General features: G+C 40.3%; 2 protein-coding genes across 2 annotated transcripts; both read right to left on the bottom strand.

Moving 5' to 3' along the window:
• Positions 1-1,095: 1,095 nt before the first annotated feature.
• On the bottom strand, positions 1,096-14,153 carry il23r (interleukin 23 receptor). Its single transcript, XM_084354435.1, has 19 exons — positions 14,073-14,153; positions 13,708-13,845; positions 13,505-13,607; positions 12,274-12,412; positions 11,999-12,174; positions 10,408-10,531; positions 10,150-10,316; positions 9,696-9,832; positions 8,764-8,971; positions 8,571-8,653; positions 7,307-7,508; positions 7,017-7,220; positions 6,650-6,748; positions 6,353-6,508; positions 3,436-3,603; positions 3,240-3,327; positions 2,752-2,842; positions 1,401-1,917; positions 1,096-1,314 (listed from the first exon to the last, which is right to left on the bottom strand). The coding sequence occupies exons 3-19, from the start codon at positions 13,563-13,565 to the stop codon at positions 1,283-1,285; spliced, it is 2,652 nt and encodes an 883-aa protein (XP_084210561.1). The 5' UTR covers positions 13,566-13,607; positions 13,708-13,845; positions 14,073-14,153; the 3' UTR covers positions 1,096-1,282.
• Positions 14,154-15,026: 873 nt separating this feature from the next.
• Positions 15,027-20,735, bottom strand: LOC311257975 (cytochrome P450 2J4-like). The gene is made up of 9 exons (XM_084353975.1): positions 20,493-20,735; positions 18,754-18,916; positions 18,432-18,581; positions 18,036-18,196; positions 17,113-17,289; positions 16,894-17,032; positions 16,600-16,787; positions 16,149-16,290; positions 15,027-15,628 (listed from the first exon to the last, which is right to left on the bottom strand). The coding sequence occupies exons 1-9, from the start codon at positions 20,691-20,693 to the stop codon at positions 15,453-15,455; spliced, it is 1,497 nt and encodes a 498-aa protein (XP_084210101.1). The 5' UTR covers positions 20,694-20,735; the 3' UTR covers positions 15,027-15,452.
• Positions 20,736-21,270: the final 535 nt, after the last annotated feature.

Raw genomic sequence — 21,270 nt, 5'->3', positions numbered from 1 at the left:
GGGCACTGAGGTAAATGCTAACACCAGTATCCTCACAATGGCACCGCTAACATGTTGATGACATGTTCACAATGGTCATCATCTTAGATAAGCCTGTTAGCATGCTAACGACGCTGAATATCACGGCAAAGGCCAACGTAAATGTCAATGTCTTGCAGGCATTTGGTCAAAGTATTGGAAAAAACTGAAACACTTAACATGATGATGGCTGCAGAGGAAACTTTAAGGTTTCATTAAAGCAACATTATGTAGCTTTTTTACTTTATTATAACAGCTTCAAAATCATGTTGATTCAGCGTCTTGTAATAAGGTGAATGGTGTCTCTGTCTGAGCCACGCCGCCTCCCTATCACTTGTTTCTGCACTATGTAACTTCAGTGAGAGGGTAGTATCACAGCATTGCACACAAGTTTACTTCCACATACAAGTTTTCAGCACAACATTGTTACAACATAATGAGTTTTGCTTGTAGTTACCACCTACATTACATCTGACAAATTGTTACAGACCTGGGATTTGTAGTCACGACAGTGGTGTCACACGCACAAACTGTGGCAGCACCAAGTTGCACAAAATACCAATTTCTACGATACTTAGATATTACACATTAAAGCATAAATATGTTTTCATGGCAATCCATCTAATAGTGGTGGTACCTCATGAAGGTATAACAGCAAATATCAGGGGATCACCAGAGTCATTGGGAACAATGATCATGATTGCTACTTGTTTTGCTAAACCATCCAACAGATGTTGAGATATTCTACTGGTTAAATAAAAACTCCGACCTGCTGGTGGTGCTTAATGGAAATATAGTTTATCACTAAAGTAAGTAGGATTCATCCTCTGGGGAAAATGAATGTATGTACAAAGATTCATGATAATCTGTCCGATGGTTGTTGAGATATTTCAGTCTGGACAAAGTGGTGACAGGAGGTCATTCTGCTGCTGTCGAGGATCTGACGCTGTCTGTATGATGACTTCTTTCTGATCTTTAAAGCATTAACCAAAACCTGAGTTTCTTTATTAAGTATATCTATATTAAAAGTAGTGCCAACAAAACACGTATAAGAGTGCTATTCACTCAAACTCAATATAAGCATTTCTTATTTATTATCTTGGGTTTTGATAGAACAGATTACAGTCACAGATCATCTGAAGCAAGGTTTTTATCTGATTACACAATGTCACTGAGGTCAGAAGGTGCTTGAATAATGCTTTCTTGATAATCAGTTTGGTAGTGCAGGTTGTGTCATTCCCATCGTCGACGTTATGTTTGTGTGTCACAGATAGGAGCGTTGCTGACGGCAGCTACCTGAGGGAAATAACCATCAGTCAGTGTGGTCTCAACTGTATACTGAGATAAACAACTGTCTGCTGTGTCACACGTCCTTATTTCACCCTGTTGTAAATCCAGAGTGGAAGAATCAGCTCCCACATTGTTCTCAGTCCTCCCCAGTGAGATGCCTCCATTCAAGACACTCGTTGTTTCCAGAGTTTTAGGCCACAAAAGACCGCCAAGAGTCAGCCGAGGAGGTGAATCAGAGAAATCCACCTGAACACTGGACAGAAAGCCATCAAGTAATCCATCATATATGCTTGAACACCTGTCTTCCTCCCCACTTGTTGCTACATCCATGTGCTCCTCTGATGTCTCCATCACATCCTCTTCCTGTAGAGCCAGCGTAGCGATCTGGGGTTTGTAGCTGACATCTTCCAGCTGGTTGACGGCAAGCGTCGTGCCGGGATCCGACATGAGCAGAGGTGTCTCCGCTGTGGGTTGTCCCGATGCAACCTGGGATATTTCGATGTGGATGTTGGGGTACACGTCGTCTCTCTCCTCCTGGGAGATCAAACTGATGGGGGACAGTGGAGGGTCACTGTAGGTGGACGAGAAGGTTGGTTCATCTCTGTCCTGCTGGGGATCAAACAAAACAAACGAAAGCAAAACCATAGTTATGTTTGAAGTGACGTATCGGGCAAAATGTGTATCATCAAGTGCAAGGTGTTAACTTGCAGCAGCTCACACACAAGTAGAAGCAAGAAGTAACAACTGGCATCACTTCCTACTATAGTCCAAACCTTAAAAAACTACATGGTTTTTGAACCTATCACTTTTAAAGGAGACATGATCATTTTCAAGTTCATAATTTTATGAGAAAAGTTTAAGTGCTAAAAAACCTCACTAGTTTTCTTATTCTGCAGCGCTGTACTCCCCCTCCGTGAAATGCTCTGTTTTAGCTCCTGTCTCTTTAAGGCCCCTCCTCCTGAATGCCCAGTCTGCTCTGATTGGTCAGCTCACACACGCCTGAGCCAACACTGCTAACAACAACAGAGCAGATGTTCTAGATCGATTATTACATGCCAAACTAGCTGCGAGGCATAAATTATGCAAATGTATGACATGGTGACGTGGTGTGATGCCACAGAGTCCCAGACTTAAAGGCGGGACTACTGATGAGGCGTTTCAGGAACAGTGTCTTCTGTGGGAGAGAGGAGCTTCTAGGTGAGGACTTGGGCCTTTTTAACTTTCAAGATCTTTTACATGCACAAGAACAGATATATAAAATACTGAAGGAAAAGGAAAAAAAAAGAAGAATCATAATCGGTCTCGATAGCACATAATTAAACTCGCGTTGTTGGTGTTGCTGCAGTTGTTACTTATCGCTGTTTTCCTGGCAGCAGTTCACAGAGAAATATCGAAGCATAAATGACAGCACAGTTAGCATCATTAGCTATTTACTTTGATTACCTCCAGTAGTCTGATGGCAACACTGTTTCCTAGTTTTGGTAAGTTTTCGCCAAACCAGGCGGGTCTCCAGGATACACATCTCTCTTTGACCCTGAGATGGAAAAAGAAATTTAAATAGGGTTTTAAAGGCAGAGAAGTTTTCTCAGCATTGCTCTGTTGCACAAAGCACACCATCAGCATCTCCTCAGCTAAAACCCCCTATTAGACTGAGCTGCTTTGACCACAATAGTATGATTTTTTGCTGCAGGCTTTAGGTTTCTGTTCATATCAGTCCTGTGGCTCATGCTGCGGTGTGGCAGTTGATGAAATCAGCCACAGTGGCATCCATCCCGGTTACTAGTAAAACAAAACTCATGTACATTCGAGGTCAATTGAAAGAGATCGAGGAAAAATAGTGACATGTTGTGTATCCTTTCGCTATTATTAGATGGTGTCTGTTATTTTCCATTAAACAAAGATATATAAGCACGAATGTTGGTTAGTAATACCTCGCCCTCACGCAGCTCCAGCACATCAGGTTGGCTATGAGTGCTACGAAGAAGGTAATGACGAAAACAATCAAAACCACCAGGCCAACTAGAGGAGACAAGAACAGTAGCGGTCAAGAAAACATAGAAGAGGCTTATTAAACAGGTTGATGTTAGTGTTAATTGTGGGGGCATGGGACAGCAGCACCAGCCTGACCTTCAGCGGTCGCAGGCTGAGAAGGGGTCCGGCTCCCCCGCGGCCCCTCTCCTGCTGAGGTGGATGCAGTCAGCTGCAGAACGAGAGCTCCCTCAGGACAGTCCAGCCACTTCTGTCTGGGGTCGGAGCCAGGCACAGTCTCTGGAGAGAAGCAGTCATCATGGTTTTCTTTGTTCAGAAGGCACAAACAGTTATTTTGGTTATTTGAGCTTTAAAACGTGCAGTTAGGCAACATTGACTGCCTGAATTCAATTGCTACAATCAGACAGAATTCAGTAATGCAGAATTTCCGCCCTATAAATAAGAATTAGTGTTGAGATCAGAATATAGTCGACAACCTTGATACCTCAAAAATACACTGCATCAGCATTTATACTCACTGAGGAGGAAGGGGTGCACCTGAACAGCAGACTATACACTACGCAAATTGAGGAGAATTGTGAAGCCGGAAAGAAAAACCGGAGAGGGAAAGAAAAATCTCCTGGAAGAATCGGGAGGGTTGGCGTGTATCAGAAGTAAATTCTTGACCTTGGAAACAACTTGAACAATCTCAAAATTGACCATGGGGTGAGATTCATTTGTCAAAAGCTATTTCCAGGGTCAAGAACGAACTTTCAATCATGAATGAAAAGCAGTTATACGCATAGTTTGTAATTTCAGCTATTAGGGGTCTCTCAATCAAAACAAAACAAGTTAGTAGAGTGGGATCATGGGAGTTGTTGACTTGATTGTCAAAAAAATAAATTATTCACATTCTTTTTTATTATTATTTTTTCATAAATTCAGTCTCGTTTGCAGATTTCTCTGGGTTTCAACATGGTCGGAAACATTTGGGATTATGAAGTACATGACTTAACAAATATCTAACAAGTCCTTGTCATTTTTAGACATTTTCATCCAGAAATGTTACACATTTTATCATTAAAGTGTTCATGTCAACTTGGCTCGCTCACATTGTTCTAAGCAGATTGTGTGATTTGACCTAAAAGCTACAGAACGACTTTTAAATGTGGTGAGATTGCTCTGTCAAATATGAATACTGAAAAGTCCCAGTTCACTTCTGTGTGTTCAGAGCTCAGTCTGGACCTGAGTTTAGCTTTTCTGCTGCTGCTTCAATCTACAGGACAACCAAAAAGTATGTAGTTAAAGGTAAATGTGTGTGTATCTGTCACCGTCTAATGAGGATGAGAATAATAATAATTCAAACTTTGCATAATTTGACTCATAGAAAACATCCAGTGCGAACACACAACATGTTACATGAGGAGGAAAAAGTAAGCAGAAATAGTGTTTAAAGCAGGCTGGTTGGTTACAGCCTTACGTCTGCATGCATGCACATAGCCACATGGCTTCCTGTTCGTGGTAAAAAGCCAGTTCTAGAAAAGTCTATGATTCACAGAAACAAACAAACTGATGACAACTAGTGTTTGAAATGTGCTCATGTCCTCAGTTATAGATCAAATAAAAGCAAGAAGTTTGTACAATTATACAACTCCTGCTCAGGCTTTCTGAGACAAAACTTGCAAACGTAAACGTGTGGTGAGGAGTTTTCCTAATCAGCGTTTTAACACCTGTTAATCTTCAGTGGCCCCACTGTCATTGTTAAATACTTTGACTGTTTAGAAGTCACCCCGAGCTTAACGTTCTCACCACATTACTGGAAGTGAGTGTGAAAAACCCTGCTGATGCACTGGTGGTTTGTGGGAGTAGACATTCACCGGGATGGTGGTTGCACACTTTCCATTAAGTAACAGTGGCATGTGCTGAAACACAATATATGCATACGACTGCATATATACTATCCCACACGTACTACACATATGTATGCATATAGCCTGACCGAGGTGAAGTACACACACACACACATAAAACACACGGCTAGATGAGCACCATAAACAGAAGTAGTCTTGACGTACGAGAACAGGAAACGACTCACACCAGAGTTGTGTTTCCTTCACACCTTCACATCAAACCAAAGTGAACTCCTATTTTGACGAGGCAAGAACATTCTTTGTCACTCTACCGCTAGTGGTCTCCAGCCAAGCAAATAGTCAGAATGAATGAGGTGTTGAGGGTTTTATTTAATCACACTTATACATATTCAAATACTGTATTACATGCCATATTTTTAACACTATGCAACTACTGTTTGTATCCGGTTTGTGTCGTGTGCAATCCAGTTTCTCTGTGCAATTATATTTATATTTTTAAACTTTTTTTAATATATATTTAATAATTATCATGTGCAATTGTCCTTGTTGGTCGTATATCTGTATGTGTAAGAAAAATTGTGTAAAAAAAGTCTGTATTATTATAGTTTTTTATTCATATTTAACATTTCTACTTTGTTTTTATATTGTATTCTATTTCATCTTTTTTTTTTTTTTTTTACCTTGGTGTCATTTTTATCTGTCACATAATTAGTGTTTTTTCAGCTTTCTCAGCTTGAGCTGCTGTAACAAGTGAATTCCCCTGGTGAGGATCAATAAGGTCATCTTATCTTATCTTGAATGTTCTTCCTGAAGATGAAACGGATTTTGTTTGTAGTGCACACAGCATTTCAAACACTTAGAAAATACAGATAATGTTAAAAAAAAACAAAAAACTACCTGTCCATGTTTAGAGGTAGGGCCGCAACTTTCATTATTTTCATTATGAATTTGTCTCGATGAATTGTTTGAAATGTCTTTCATACAGTGGAGTCCTGCGATTGATCAGTTTGTCAAGAACGCCGAAATATTCAGTTTTCTCTCATGTAAAGCAAAGAAAAGCAGCTAATTGTTGCAATGTAAAACCTTGGACAAGTGAATGTTTGCTGGAAAAATAATTAATTTTCTATCAATGGACTAATCAACAAATCAATAAAATATTTCATCTGCATTCACGTAAGACAAAGTGACACAGTGCAGCTGCTCACCTCTGATTTCAGTGTTGCTGGAGTCCAGCGTCTGGAGATAGATGGTGTAGTTTGTGATGAAGCCTCTCTGCTGGTTGACAGGCAGCTCGTCCCACTGGATCCAGATCCGTCTGGCCTCATGGGCCAGTACCCACATGTTGGGACCGGACACTGGCTCTGAAACACATACAGTGAGACAGAGAGAGGTGTAGACTGTCTATTTAGTGTATAAAAGTTGTATTTATCTATAAAAAAAATAACATCTTTAAACTTCAAACAGGCGTGGGAAACTCTTCTTTTTGAACATATGAATCTCACCCTTTTCTTTGGAGTAGACCAGACCAGATGATGGCGCACTAACACCTCGAGTGGTCACAGCATACACAGAGATGTTGTACCTCACACCTGCAGTCAGACCTGAAACAACACAGACAAACTAAACTCTGTCAGCATGAACTCTGAGAATACTTCACAAAGATTCAACGTTGCTTATAAAAGCTGGCTTCAGCTCTATTAAAGGGTTAAATTGAAGTTGTTTATATTATAAAAAAAAAAATTTGTGTAATACACTAAATTCCCACAAGAGGTCGCTGCTTCATTCACAATTGTAACCGTTGTGTACTGATGTCTAAATGATTTGTGCCACCTCACAGGCTCTCTGTGCCTCAGTACAAAGTGTGTGTACCTGTGATGGATGTGCTGTTTTGATCTTTGGTCACTCGTTGCCACTGCAGCTCCGCCGCAGGAACACTTCTCCATTGTATCACGTAGTGCAGCACTTCTCCTCTGGGCGATGACCAAGGTTTGTTTTCCGGCCAAGACCAGGAGACCAGCACAGCACTGCCATTGGGTGCAGGGGCCAACACTCTCAGAAGAGGTCCACAATCATCTAAACAGAAAGACACCGACAAATGATTGATTATTAACATGTTTATCTATTCTACGTTCTGTCTTTGGTGTCCAATATTTGTGTACCTGAGTGTCTGAGGGGCACATCGGCTCTTGGAGTTGACCCATACAAGGTGACAGCACTGACACTTAATGTCTGGACATTGGCTGGTACCTGAACCGAACACTGGCTCGAAGCAGCAGGACAGATCTCTCTCGGGTTCTGGTCGCTACCGAGAAAGATCTCGTACTGTTGCACCTCACCGCTGTAATCTTCTGGAGGTAGAGGCTGGGGAAGAAGTCCAAAAATCACTTCAGGTTCAACTTTTCAACACCATCCATTCAGGATGTTTTAAAGGGACTCTGTGTAACAATTTGAAGCAAGTCACATGTATTAATCACTTTTAAATATATATATATATATATATATATATATAAATGTACTATATCATCTGTCACTGCTGAAGGGATCCAACTCAGTTTTATTGTATTGTATTATTTATTTCTTTTCATACTTTTTTGTGTCTCATTGTCTTTTTTGTGAACATTGTATTGTATGTTATCATATTGTCAGGTGTTTATTTGTACTCTAGTGTATCAAATTAAATGAATGAAAAACAAACAAACAAACATAACAAACAGCTGGCTCTCAACACAACACAGAAGTTCCACTTTTCCCTTTAAAGGAATATTTTCATTTTCACATTTATCATTTGAAAATGAGCATAAATGTAAGAAAGAAAGAAAAGTAAGGCAGCACATCTTCACATTTAACAAGCTTGAACCAGGGAACGTTTGACATTTCCTCTTAAAAAATGACTGAAACGATTAATTAGTCAAAATAGAAGAATTTTTCTTTCAGTAAACTAATTCCTGTATCAACTAACCGTTGCAGCTCTAATAGACAGTTTGTCAACTACGGTTTTCTGCCTTCTTGCCAGGTGTTAGATGAGAAGGTTCGATACCACTGTCACATCTGTCAAATAAATATGAACCCACAGTCAGACGGTTAGCTTAGCATGAAGACTGAAAACGGGTTTCCTGGCTCAGTCCAACAGTAATGAAATCCACCTACCAGCAACTCTAAAGCTGAAACCAGAACTTGTTATTCAAAAACTGAAGTGTTTGAATAAAAATTTCTGCTTTCACGAGGGGAAAGTTATATGTACCAAAGAGGAGTAGTAATCTTTTTATCTTAAGCTAGAAAACAAATAAGAAAACTCCCCAAAACTCATCGAACTACTGATGAGTAGTGTAGGCTTTCTCTATCAATGTTTCAGAATAAACTGTTTCTGGTATTTGCTGTATCAAATATAAAAGCCAGAGCTAACGAAGAGCTTTGAAACATTACCTTCCACAAAACTGTCACCATTCGTGACCCGTTTGTCTCCTGCGTGCCTAATATCCTCCACACATGCAACTGCTGCGATGGACCTGAAGATAAGATCAACCACAAGTTGTGCGTTGTGTAAGAGTGACGTCAAACGTTAACAACATCACAATCAGGCTGCCTGTGTCGTGTTAGGTATGAATTGCAAGCTTGCCTTTTCCAGGACTTCTGCCCCAAACAGACGAGCTCCATTTGCTGCAGAACAACCTTCTGCTGGCGGCTGACCTGGGCGTGAAGCTGGCTGTGTTGGTGTGGGTCGGTCCCGAGTAACATGTTCTCATCTGGAACTCATATTCAGTCAGAGGCTTCAGGTCGTCCACTTGTATCAGGCCCTCGCTGAGCTCTGTTATCGCTACAGCTTCCTAAAAAAACCCCATCAAGAGATCAGGTCACCTACACGCTGCAGGACTAAAGGAGTAGTTCGCCCAGTAATCGAAATTCACTCTTTATCTACTCACCCTCATGATGATGGAAAGTCCGGTGACTCCATTTCTGGAGCTTCACAGCTAAAGGCATTGCTTCATTCTCCTGAACAGCTGAAGTAGACGGAGACTTGTTTTAAAACGTGAAAAAACAAATGAAAAAAACAAACATACATAGTCCGTACAGCTCGTTCAGCGTAATCCAACTCTGCAAAGCTCTCAAGATCCCAAATTGATATGTAAAGACGTTTTACACCCCTTTAAAAGCAGAAATCTTCACTGAAGCTGCTAAGCTAAACGTGTTAGCGAGGGTGCACAAGCTTGACCACACGCTGAGGGTGTAAATAACATCTTTTCAAATCAATTTGGGATCTCAAGGCTTCTGGAGACATGAATTATGTGGGTCGAGCCATATGGAGCCATTTTATGTTTGTTTTTTTTCAGGAGTTTTTTCTATGTTTTAAAACAAGTCTCCATCTACTTCAGTTGTTTAGGAGAATGCTGCAAAGATGTTTTGTGGAAAGCGAAACTTCACCGGACTTTCCATCGGCATGAGGGTGAGTAGATAATGACTGAATTTGAATTAATGAGCAAAATGTTCCTTAGAGACAGATGCCGCAAAAATACCCACGAGGCCATGAATGGCGCCATAAGTTCACTTTACCCAGGAGCTGTTATCTGTGCTGAGCCTGACGTAGGATCTGAGACGCTCCGAGGACTCAGCAGTTTTCCATTGCAACAGGGCAGTTTTGGAGTTATTCCCAAACTTTATCTGGATAATACGAGGCGTCTCTGGTATCACTGCAATACCAAAGAACATTAAACAAGTTACAGTGGTTGTCTGGTGTGAGGAGAACTGCAAAACAAGCAATAAAGCAGTGGCTACTTATTCAATAATTGCAGATGCAAATTGATGTTAAACCTGATACAGTTTACAGGAACAGTGACAGAGGGTTATTTGAAAAAAACAGAAAAAAAGGTTTGCTGATAGCTGGGTCATATTAGTCACGGTGTGATGATAAGACACATGATGACTAATTTCTACAAATGTGAAAAAATCAAAAATTTGTTTACGTAGATGCACTCTCATTATAAAGATAAAAGAGGTGAGATCTTACCGATGTCCTCTACGCGGAGGGTGACTGCATCAGACTGTGACGCTCCGAAGTGGTTGTAAGCAGTGATAATCAGCTGGTGTTTAGTGTTTTCATCCATTATTGCTCGTGGTATGGTGATTTCTTCAGCATCCTGGATCTGATCTAGCAGTATCTGGGTCCCATTTTCTCTGGTAACACAACACGTTACGCGTAAGGTTTTCTGTTGTCAAGCCAGTGAGGAAACAAAGCAGCTATCTTGATCTATGAGCAACACCCTACCTCTTGATTGATATGTTGTAGGTGGTAGGGAGGTATGTTTCCTGTCCTCTCTCCCACAAGCAGTTGATAAAATCTGAGCTTCGTGTCGTTTCGCAGAAAACGCTTTTAGGTTTATCTGGAGGGACTTTAAACAAGATAGAAAAAAGAATTAAGCAAACCATGGTCATGTTTTGTGGGCATGATAATAAACACATTGCCGAAGCATCATTCAGACTTTAGATATGTACGCCCGCTTGGACCGCTACTTTTTCTGAGTCATGTTTTATGCTTCTTCTGGCTTTTTGGTACTTGAAGATAAATGTATCCTATAATGTCGACACTTTTCAAATCAATTCAGCTGATTGCAGATGCTGATAACAGTAGATGCACATATTTTTTCCACCTAATTTTCACCTAGTAAAACATTATGTAGAAATCCGCATTTTGTGAGACTCTGCTCCCCCCACAGTTTCTGAGTGCAACACTACCATCGCAAATACAAATCCCAGGTCTTTGTCAGACGTAATGTAGATGCTAACTACAAACAAAACTTTACGTCATAACAATGTTATGTGTTGAAAACTTGTATGTTGAAGTAAAAATGCTCTCCGTCTCTCTCAGTGGACTTTGACCTCTGCAACATCATAAAACAGATACATGCTGGCCACCATGCCGATTCTACCCACCAAACCACCTGGCATCACTAGTAATTGCTGAGTAGCCACAAGCAATCATTTACCAAGCACCTACTCAAGGACTGGCCACCACCCATCAACAATTTAATAACTACAAAGACCGACTCAGTGTCACAGGAGTTCATGAAACAGTGCCGAAATGTAATCTAGGATTTTAGTAAATTTCTTTGTCAACACAAGTGGCACAAGTTAAAAAGAAACAACATACAACGTACAACATCCGTGTTCTTACTCACAAGCACAGCTCTGCCTGTCTCACTGCATTATGCGGCCAAAAACGTTCAAAATACACTTGAACAGATTTCTTTTTTTTTAGGCGTGCCTTCTTTTAGGTGGCTAAAATACATCTTGCGGTCGGTGCGGTTTAGCAGAACAATGAAACAAAATGATCTGTTTCTAACCTCAACCAAACAGGGGTCGATCCAGATTATCTTCATGTGGGGGATCAACATCTAAGAAGGGGGTCCACCCAAAAGCCACAACCAAAATGAAGGCTGCCACGACCACTCTCCTCATAATTACTTCTCTAATAATGGACAGTTACACAATGTCTTTATTCTGTTTTGTCCTCACATCATGAGAAAGCACACGACCTCTTGATTTTGCACGTTAACTTTCAACATTAAAATTCTGATCAACGTGTCACCAAAAAAACCAAAGTGCAGGTCTGCAAAGATAGTGGTCACAAGATCTGTCATATTTTGTGACAATTTCACAAACTGTCTTGATAATGACACACCATCTTACCACCTATCAGAAATGTGGCAATGAGGAAGTAGTTTTTAAATTTGTACGTTATATGTGTTTGTGTGATATTTTGTATTTGCACATAAATACTCTTCAGAAAGTGTTGCCTTCTTCTTTTAAAATAAATTAAATGTTACATGACTGTAGTGATCAGAGTGAACTGTACATACGACCACCACGTAGGTCCAGTCCGCCGACAATCTCAGACCGCTGAGCATAATGCCGCTTGCAGCGCACGAAAGACTGCGGCCTCCGGACATTGAACAAAGTGAATATCATCGTGGTGCAGTTGACTTTCTCCCAAGTGTCCACAGTCTCACGGTTCAGCTCCAGGGATATTTTGGAGCTGAAAGACAGTAACATAACTGCATCTGAGTACAACAGAGCAACACTTTTAACTTACCTTGATGAACTTTATGTCATATTGTATCAAATTATAATCTACCATCCCATCCTCTGCGGACATTTTGGGATGTGGCAGTACACTGTCAGGTTTGAGCCCAAGAGGAAGAGTGGAGCTGGTTCTACTGTCAGGTTTCCACAGCCTTCGAAGCGCAGGCAGTCCGCAGGGAGCAGAGGGCCACCTGTCCGGAAACGACACACAGAGGTTTTCCTAGAAGTCCTCGTTGAGCAATTACGTTTGGTTAACGCTGTCAGGGATGTGATTCTGTGACACAAACTACCCCGTCTCCTGTTGATGAAGGTTCTCAGTCATCTAGGTCATGGTAAGTCTAGGATCTGTATCGTAGACAACTGGACTTGTTTCAGTTCCTTGAAGACGCTTCACCTCTCACCAAAAAGGCTTTTTCAGTTCTGACTAACTGGAGAGGAGTTGCAGGCTTTTAAACTCTGTGTGGGAGTGTCCTTACAGAGTCGTTAGGGCCACTTGTGGGTCGTTGGTCCAACCGGCCTTCATGTGGGTTGCTAGGGCTAGGTGAGCCCAGGTGTGAATGGTTGTTGAGCCGTCTGGGGAGAGAACTCGGTACAGCATTGTAGATGGGTGATAAGTAATGTCGTAGGCCACCTCCTCTGTTCAAAGACGGTCGTTCCAGTATGACACAGCTGGATTCCTTTACTCCTCTTTCAAACCATCTGTCTTCTCTAGCCAAGATGTTTACATTGTTGTCCTCAAAGGAATGATTTTTCTCCTTCAGATGTAAGTGGACAGCAGAGTCTTGACCTGAGGAGTTGGCCCTCCTGTGTTGTGCCATTCGTTTATGCCTGGGTGTTTTGTCCTTAGGATGGACAAGTTTCTGCTTCAGGACCAACGACTGACGACCCACAAGTGGCCCTAAGGACTCTGAAACTCAGAGCTCACACGTGTCTTTAATGACTCTGTAAGAACACTCCCACACAGAGTATCAGTCGCCTACGATACAGCATGTAGATTTACCCCGTCTCTTCCATTTTTTATTGTCATTCAACATTGCAATAACACATGCCAAGAATGGTTTGAGACAAAAATGTGTGACTTTCCATTAATATTTGAATTATCGTAGAAAAATGCAAAAGTTTCACACTTCAAGTATCACTTCACCGCTGTGGTCAGAACTGCAAAAGCAGGGTTTAGAGCGTGAAACCACAAAAGTTACTAGACTGTGATCCACTTCTGTCACTACTGTATGCATATGTATGTATGCATGTATGGATGGATGGATGGATAATGTAATACTCACGCTTGATGGAAAAACAGAGAAGTAAAATCAAGAATCTCCAAATGGTTGAGTGGAGATTCATCTCAGCTTAATCTTTAAGAACCAACCCGACATGACTCAGCAGCTGTAAACAGAAGTTACTCTTATTATAAATCAGCAATTATCTATCCATCTATCTAAGGAATCACTTCATGGGAAACTCCAAAGTCGTCTTCACTATTTACCTCAGCCATCTGTGTGTGTACTTGAGAAGATGTTCGGGCTAACATGAAGACGAGACACTGTGTTTCTTTGTACTTCTCATCTCTTCACGTGGAAGTCTGAGCCCGATAACATTTACAGAAGTACAGGTCATAGTAGCTCTGTGACACATGCACCATGGCAGATAAAAGAAAAGACACTTCTGTCACTGCGTTATATATACAGGCTGATAAGCATTACGTCAAACATGAGCATTTTATCTCACAAGACATCTCGACAGGAGACATTTTCCGTCTAGCAGTCCTTTTTTTGTTTTACTATTTCTTCTCTGTATAAGACCACACAAACCACCCGGTATCGTTAGTAGATGAGATCAGATAAAACTCACCTGGACTGTATGCCATCTGCGTGCCTTTGTAATGCCTTTATGTTTTTTTAATCAAGATACGATTCAACAAGCCATACACAGCCTCCTCAGATGACTTGCCGTGACTGAAATGATCTCTGATGCGCAAATGAAACAACTTAAAGAGGCCAGTGACCTAGTTTAGTGGTATTCTGGCAAATGCAGAAACTTTGAACACTGGCTTCAGTACTTTGGTGCCCTACTTTAGTTGCCTGTTTTCCATCACCACAAAGGTTCAGTTGACTATAAATGTCGGTACGCTGAGCACCTGCACTCATTAAACGTGCTGCTCTTAGCAGATAATCAAGTGTTTGACACATGTAACACACTGTGTGACATCAGGTTTTTACTTTGATGCTGACCGTAGCTTCACGACAGCCTAATTTTTTCCATTAGTTAGACACTTTTGAGAATAACCGAACTAACTCTTAATGTGCTGATGCAGAGAAGAAAACACAGCTCATTCATATTACATCAAAAACATCAGTAAGAATAATTCACTGTTATCTCTGAACTGGTAATAACTATTCTATAACTATATAATAACTATTATACTAGTCGTTAGGTTGGTAAAGCAAACTTACACTTTTAGTATGAAAGAGGTCAAGCTGGTTGCTTTTGTTTATAGTCCTTCAGAGTGCTAGCGTGTCGACTGTGTTTGAGGAAATCAGCAGAGTGAGACTTTCTCAAGATTTTTTTTTTTTTTGTGATGATAATTTTCCATTTCTAACATCAAACGCTTTACAGGGAAAACCCAGAAGTTAGGGCGGGTGTGTGTGCATATCAAGATGAAAGAGACCTCAAGCTTGAGGTTTTACTCGTCTTCAGAATCGACTTGTTTTCAGATAAGATATCAAAAGTTTAGTTCAAATAGCTTCAAGTGCTACTTTTTGTGACGGAAAAATGTCATTGATTGTCAAAGATAAGGAACAAAACTTGTTTCAAAACTGCTTTTTATTTTTTTTTTTTAATACAGCATTTATACTTATATACATACACATACAGCTGCTGACAGACTACTTCAGACCTTGTGTAAATGATGGATAGATGGATGGTGACTATTAAATCTTGTTAAAATCTATCTTTGTGAGTCATTAAAACCAAAACTACATACACGTCTATAAAAATGCAATATATTACAGATTTTATTGTGTATTTGAATTCAGTGGATTAAATTGGTATTATAATAAAGGTTTATTTAAAGACCAATTGATTGAAAAGAAGAATGTTTATGTTTTAAATGATGTTTTACACACACTATGGGAAAAGAATAACACAGCAGATATTGACATATCGTATCATAATGAACACATATCATTGTGTTGTGAAACAGAGATGGTTCAGTTTGGCTCAGTTGGTGGTTTATCGTGGTACGGCACAGAGGCGGTAAGGTTTGGGACTGCGAATGAATCCTAACTGATAGTCCAGACTGGGCTGCTCTCCGGGAGGTGCAGAGAAAGAAAACCTCTGAAGGAGGGAGGTAAAGAAGAGGAATAACTCCATCCTGGCCAGCTGCTCCCCGAGACACACACGCTTCCCTGCGGATACACAACACAACAGGTGAGATGTATTTACACAATTTTTAAAGAGATTCTGATCCCTGATGGCGATCATGGTTCTCTTGGTTTGCTGTGGATTTTTCTTTGAAACTCGACCATGAATACCATTTTGCCCCAGTCTCTTTTTTATGGTGGAACACTGACTGTAAAATAAAAAGGACGAAGCTCCCTGGTCTAAAAAATGAAGCCAGTGCAAAAGTGCCTTAAACCTGCATTCTTTCTTATGCGACTCCAGCATAAGCTTATGAGAAAATGGCCTTAATTTATACTTGAGATGTCACCTCTGTAAACAGTTTCCTAATTAGTTTATGGTCTTAATTTCCTTCTTTATTACAACATGATCTTTGATTGAACATGATTATGGTCCCATTTATAGTAGACAATAAAGCAGGGCAGGCTCAGATCCAATCAGCACAGAGGTGTAGCAACATGTGTCTTCCCGAGCTGCCATAACGCAAATACAAAAAAATCAGGACTTGGGTTGTAGCTACTGACCAACCTGCTGAAAAAGGAAGGAAGGCCTCTCTCTTCCTAAACTTGCCGTCCTGGTCCAGAAAATGTTGAGGGTTGAAGGAGTGTGGTGTTTCCCACATCGACTCATCATTTAGAACAGAGTTCAATGTGGCCAGGATCATGTTGCCCTGCGGAAAGGCCGTAAAAAAAACAATAAATCATTTTAAACGATAAGATATGTTTTTTTTTCTACATTACTTTGAGTAGGATTGTTTTAATAAGCACAAATAAAACAGGGTAAAGTAAAAACTACATGGTTTAACTTCAAGGTATGCAACCATGGAAACGGGAGTTGATAAAATAAACATAATTGAAAAAAATAAAAAAGATAATGGAGAAAAGCACTGCATTTAAAAGCTACGTTACCAGAAAATCCAAGCAAACAATAAGCAAAATTCCCACGTAAGGCAACTCTTTCTCACATGTGCATCACGTACCTTTGGGATTGTGTACTTGTCGAGCGTGGTGTCCTTGCTCGCCATGCGGGCCACATTGAGGGGAACGATGTTGGCCACTCTCTGGATTTCATTGACGACTGCATTAGTATAGGGCATGTCATCTCTGTCAGTCATAGAGGGTTGTCTAGATGAACCGATGACAGTGTCTATCTCTGCCTGGACTCTCTCTGCACACAGTGACAACAGGGAACAGTGTGAGTCTGTGTGCTGCATAGACAACTGAGAGGAAAATAACATGAAACACACTTACTCTCCCAATCAAGGACAACAGACCTTGTATGTGAGGGTAGTGGATCATGTACAGCAGTCCCCAGTGTAAAGTAGTGGTGGTCGTTTCAGTTCCAGCACCAAACAGGTCCAGAGTGCAAAAACTCAAATTCTTCAAATCAAAACCAGAATCTTTGTCCTCCTTCTATCAAAAACACAAGAGACATATTTCATTAGACTATAGAAAAGAGAACAAACACACGACAGACAAATGAAAACACTCACCTCTCCCATCTCTGTGAGGAAGCAGTCGATGTAGTCTCTTGGTGAGGAGGGGTCAATACTTTCTCTGTGTTCTTTGATCTTGATTTCTACGAAGTCAGATATCTTCTGCATCAGAGCGAATATCCTCCGGTGAGGTCCAGGCAGCCACTTTATTAACCAAGGTATTGTGTTATAAGCCTACAACGTATGAAGACAGATACCAGATCATCTGAGAATCAGGGAATAGTTCACAACTTGTACACAGACACACAGGGAGAGGCCAACTGTTTGTTTGACTGGATTTGGAGACACTCCCCACCAATTAAATCATCTCTAATTGGATTTTCAATCAAAAATGTTTTAAATCACACTAAATGAAGTAAGGTTTTCTGAGGAGTCCTCCTCAAAAGGCTTGATAGCGAGTTTTACTCTCCTGAACATCCCAGTGCATTAAGTAGACTGCCAACTTCATTGACTTTAAATGTGCAGTGTTCATCAGGAGAGCATGACAAAGCCATTCAACCAGCCAAGCCAAACATTTCCCCCACAGTCCTGTTTCTGATCAGCTTCGACAGGGTGACGTGTCAAAAATGAGTAGTGAAAAAGGCACCTTAAAAGACACCGCGACCCATCGTAACAAAGGCAGTGGTTTTGAGCCAGTGAGCATTGTAATATAGTAACATTTGAGTGACGACTGAGGCGTGCTGTCATGCTGGTTTCAGCACGTTCTTAATGTCTAGTTGAACAATCAGATTGTTTTTTTGTATACTTCTTCCAGAACTGTTTTTTTTTTTTTCTCTTAAATGCCTTTTCTTGTTTGTTTCATTCAATATCATATTGATTATGTTAATGAGGAGACCTTTTTTTTTTTTTTTTTTTTTTTACAAAATAGTGATTAAAATACACCATTGACTTATCGGGTCTGACTGAACCTGTCAGCTCACCTGTACCCACAAACTTCCCTGTAAGCGGGTTGCTTCATGGAAGTGCTCAAGAATAGCCTGGTGCTGCTTGTCTGTGTACTCAAAGCGATCCGCAAACACCAGGCAGCAGATGATGTTGGACACAGCGTTGTTTATCAGTGCATGAGCACTGAAAGATTTGCCTATGAATTGAAAAGAAAATGAAGAATATGACACAAAGACACAAAGAATAATAATAATAAAGATCACAGAGCCGCTCTCCCTTCTACTCTGCTCTATGCTGGACTGTTACAGTATGTGACAGTGGCAAACTGTAAATTTCAGGGCCAGACTTTCACGTTTATTGGGCTTGCATTAAAGAAGCATTAGCTGTTACTTGTGTCTTTGTTGAGAAAGACAATAAAATGTATTTTGTACCTTGATGAAGGGCAAAAGCCTCAGTGAGATAATGGCACTCCTGCTGGATGGACGGCTCCAGGGTCTTCTTGCCAATCCCAAAGTTTCTGAGAGTATGAAGAGCAAATCTCCTCTGCTGCTTCCATGGATTGCCATTTGATAACGCCAGACCTTTTGGAAACACAAAACAACGTTAGACCAGAAGTAACTGGTAAATAGTAGGCCTATATACAACTATACGACACGCTAAATGCAAATATGGCTGACATGGTGTCAGTCTGATGCTACTATCCTAACTGAAAACTCACAAGCAACTGTTTAAACAAAATGCAACACACTCTACCTTGATTCCCAAATGTGTCTTCAAAAATTGGTATGCTGGGGCGATCGACGAAGTCCTCTCCTTTTTGGACCAGGGCCTCTCTCACAAGCTTGTAGCCATTAATGACCACAACCCTTCCACCGAAGAGACGGAGACTGAAAACGTTCCCATATTTCTCTGCAAACTGAACACAGAGAGCAGACTGGGGTTTTGGTTCAACACTGAGATGATCTCTACTTTCTGAGGATGAAAAGAAAAATCAGTTTCATCATTAACTAATTATTGTATACTGTAACAACAGAGCAGAAATAGTACCTGTCCGATCACTCAACCTTTTAGTGGGCTCGGACCCTCTATATTATTATTATTATTATCATCATATTTTCACCATCAACTAGTCTGCAGTGTATCAATTATCAATTGTTTAACCTATGAAATGTAATAAAATAGTTGAAAATTAGAATGATTATGAATGTCTGAACTGCTTGTTTGTGTTTTGGGCTGAAGCTTTAAAGAAAATCCAATGTCAGAGGTGAAAAAGCAGCTGTAGCTTATTTAACTGATAGTACTGATTAGTAAGAGGGTGTGATCTGATGCACTATACACTACTGAAGTGTATAATAGATAACACTTGATGCAATGACTTGATATTGTAGTGTTACATAACCCCTTTGGCTAAAGTTATATCATACATGGGATTGTTGATCCTGAGTGAAGATCAAATACTGTGGTTGAATTTGCTTTTTACCAAAGTCCATTTCAGCTACCGCTTTGAAATTGAGTTACTAATTTACAACATTTCTCAAGAGTCGCACGCCTGAAACTGTTGTACAACAGCGCTGATGTGTTGATTTTTCTCCCTGGGCCATTCATCTAAAACAAGATTCATGTATTTATCTCCAAATGCATAAAGTGTTAAACTATGTTTATGTTGTTTTCCTTTTGAGAAAAGTAAAACACACTAAAAAACAAATACATTCTTTTCAAAAATAGAAAGATCTAAATAAACAAACTGACCTTTAAGAACAACACAATTTTATACTGTTTTACTTTGTTTATATTTGGCGGACCCCGCCACCTTTCTAGCTTCAAACAGTGTTCTGGGGACCTTATTTTCATCTGAGAACAGCTTGTTTATTCAGTTATGGGAGAAATAAATATTTCTGAGTTTATATTATTAGCAGAAAAATGTCCCCTGTGACTGTGTTAACATTGACTGGGGTGGAGCTTATGTTTAACTATTTTGTAGAGGACTACAATGAATGATTATTTTCCATTTAATTTTGTTTTGATCACTATTTTCTCCATCCAGCCACTGATCATTTGGTTTGGAAATATACTGAAAATAGCGATAAATGCCTTCAAAGTGACACCTTCCCAGTGTCTGGTTTGTACAACCAAGAGTCTTAACCACAAATTCATTAAAAATACATAAATGACTTCAAATAAATGGGAAAAAAAGAAAAGAAAAAACAAGGAAAATGATCTAGATCGACTAATCGTTTTACCTGCATTGTGTATACTGCTGGGTAGTTTAGTTTAGTGCTGCACAATGAATTGAAATATCATCAAAATGACCAAGTGCGATATCTAAATGGCAGAAGCTGCAATTTTTCTATAAAAGGTCGACTATGTCACAACAGCAATATATTGGTTTAGACCCCAACAAATGTCACATACCTCTCATTTGTAATTAAGTAGTCTGGGGGGCTACTTGAGTAAATGTACTTAATTACATTAAACCACTGGCCTCGACATACCTCTGTGAACTGCAGGTGGATTCTTTTGGCGTCGATGCGATGCAGATCACCAATGAGAGGAAGAGACCACGGTCCAGGAGGAAAGTTTGCCGGTGCTCTGTTCTTCCAAACATCAGCCAACAACAGAAAAACACACAGAAATACCAAAATACTTCTGCCGTCCAACCACTCAAAGCCCAGGACACTGAATACTGTCTCCATTTGTTGGCTTGTATTTATGTTATCTTTATTTCACAGTGGCTGCTGCGCTGTCACGACAGAACAGTCAGGTCAGGTAAGTAAACACAGGTATTTATAACCAATCCAGGTTGATATTTCCGCCTGCATGATCTTCAAAATAAAAGCGCAAACAAATTTATATTGACAAAAACGGTGTGTGTGTGTGTGTGTGTGTGTGTGTGTGTGTGTGTGTGTGTGTGTGTGTGTGTTAATTAACCGCGAACCACATCAGTATGAACCCAAAACGAGGAGATTTCTGTGTGATCTGGCTGCAATAAAAGGATCAGAAGGACGCCGAAATAACAACATCTTGTAAAAACCCTGAATTCATGCTTCGTCAGGTCTGTCAGCGAGACGACAAGCAAACACCTTTTAAAATGCTTGTTCCCTGAATGGAGTTCGGATCGATAACAGCTATGCTGCATTGCCGAGACGTATTTCCAGAACTTACCATGTAGCCTCACCTTCTCACTCACGCCCCTCCATGGCAGCTCCTTATTTGTTCTGTAAAAGCCAGTACTTTTACTGGGTAATTCAGTCAGTCATGTAGCTAGGATTT

The sequence above is a fragment of the Pagrus pagrus genome, assembly GCF_965226575.1.
Source record: "Pagrus pagrus genome assembly, chromosome: 6".
NCBI lineage: Eukaryota > Metazoa > Chordata > Actinopteri > Spariformes > Sparidae > Pagrus > Pagrus pagrus.
Note: the sequence above shows the minus strand (reverse complement) of the source record. Positions and strands in the feature narration are given on the sequence as shown.

Coding starts and splice junctions, on each gene's coding strand:
- il23r (XM_084354435.1), bottom strand. CDS start 13,565: ATGAATCTCCACTCAACCATTTGGAGATTCTTGATTTTACTTCTCTGT. Junction 8,972..9,695: donor GCACAGATAACAGCTCCTGG/GTAAAGTGAACT, acceptor GGGTTTTTTTAG/GAAGCTGTAGCGATAACAGA. Junction 1,918..2,751: donor TTGCCATCAGACTACTGGAG/GTAATCAAAGTA, acceptor TTTGATCCCCAG/CAGGACAGAGATGAACCAAC.
- LOC311257975 (XM_084353975.1), bottom strand. CDS start 20,693: ATGGAGACAGTATTCAGTGTCCTGGGCTTTGAGTGGTTGGACGGCAGA. Junction 17,033..17,112: donor TCCTCACAGAGATGGGAGAG/GTGAGTGTTTTC, acceptor TGTTTTTGATAG/AAGGAGGACAAAGATTCTGG. Junction 16,291..16,599: donor ACAAGTACACAATCCCAAAG/GTACGTGATGCA, acceptor GCCTTTCCGCAG/GGCAACATGATCCTGGCCAC.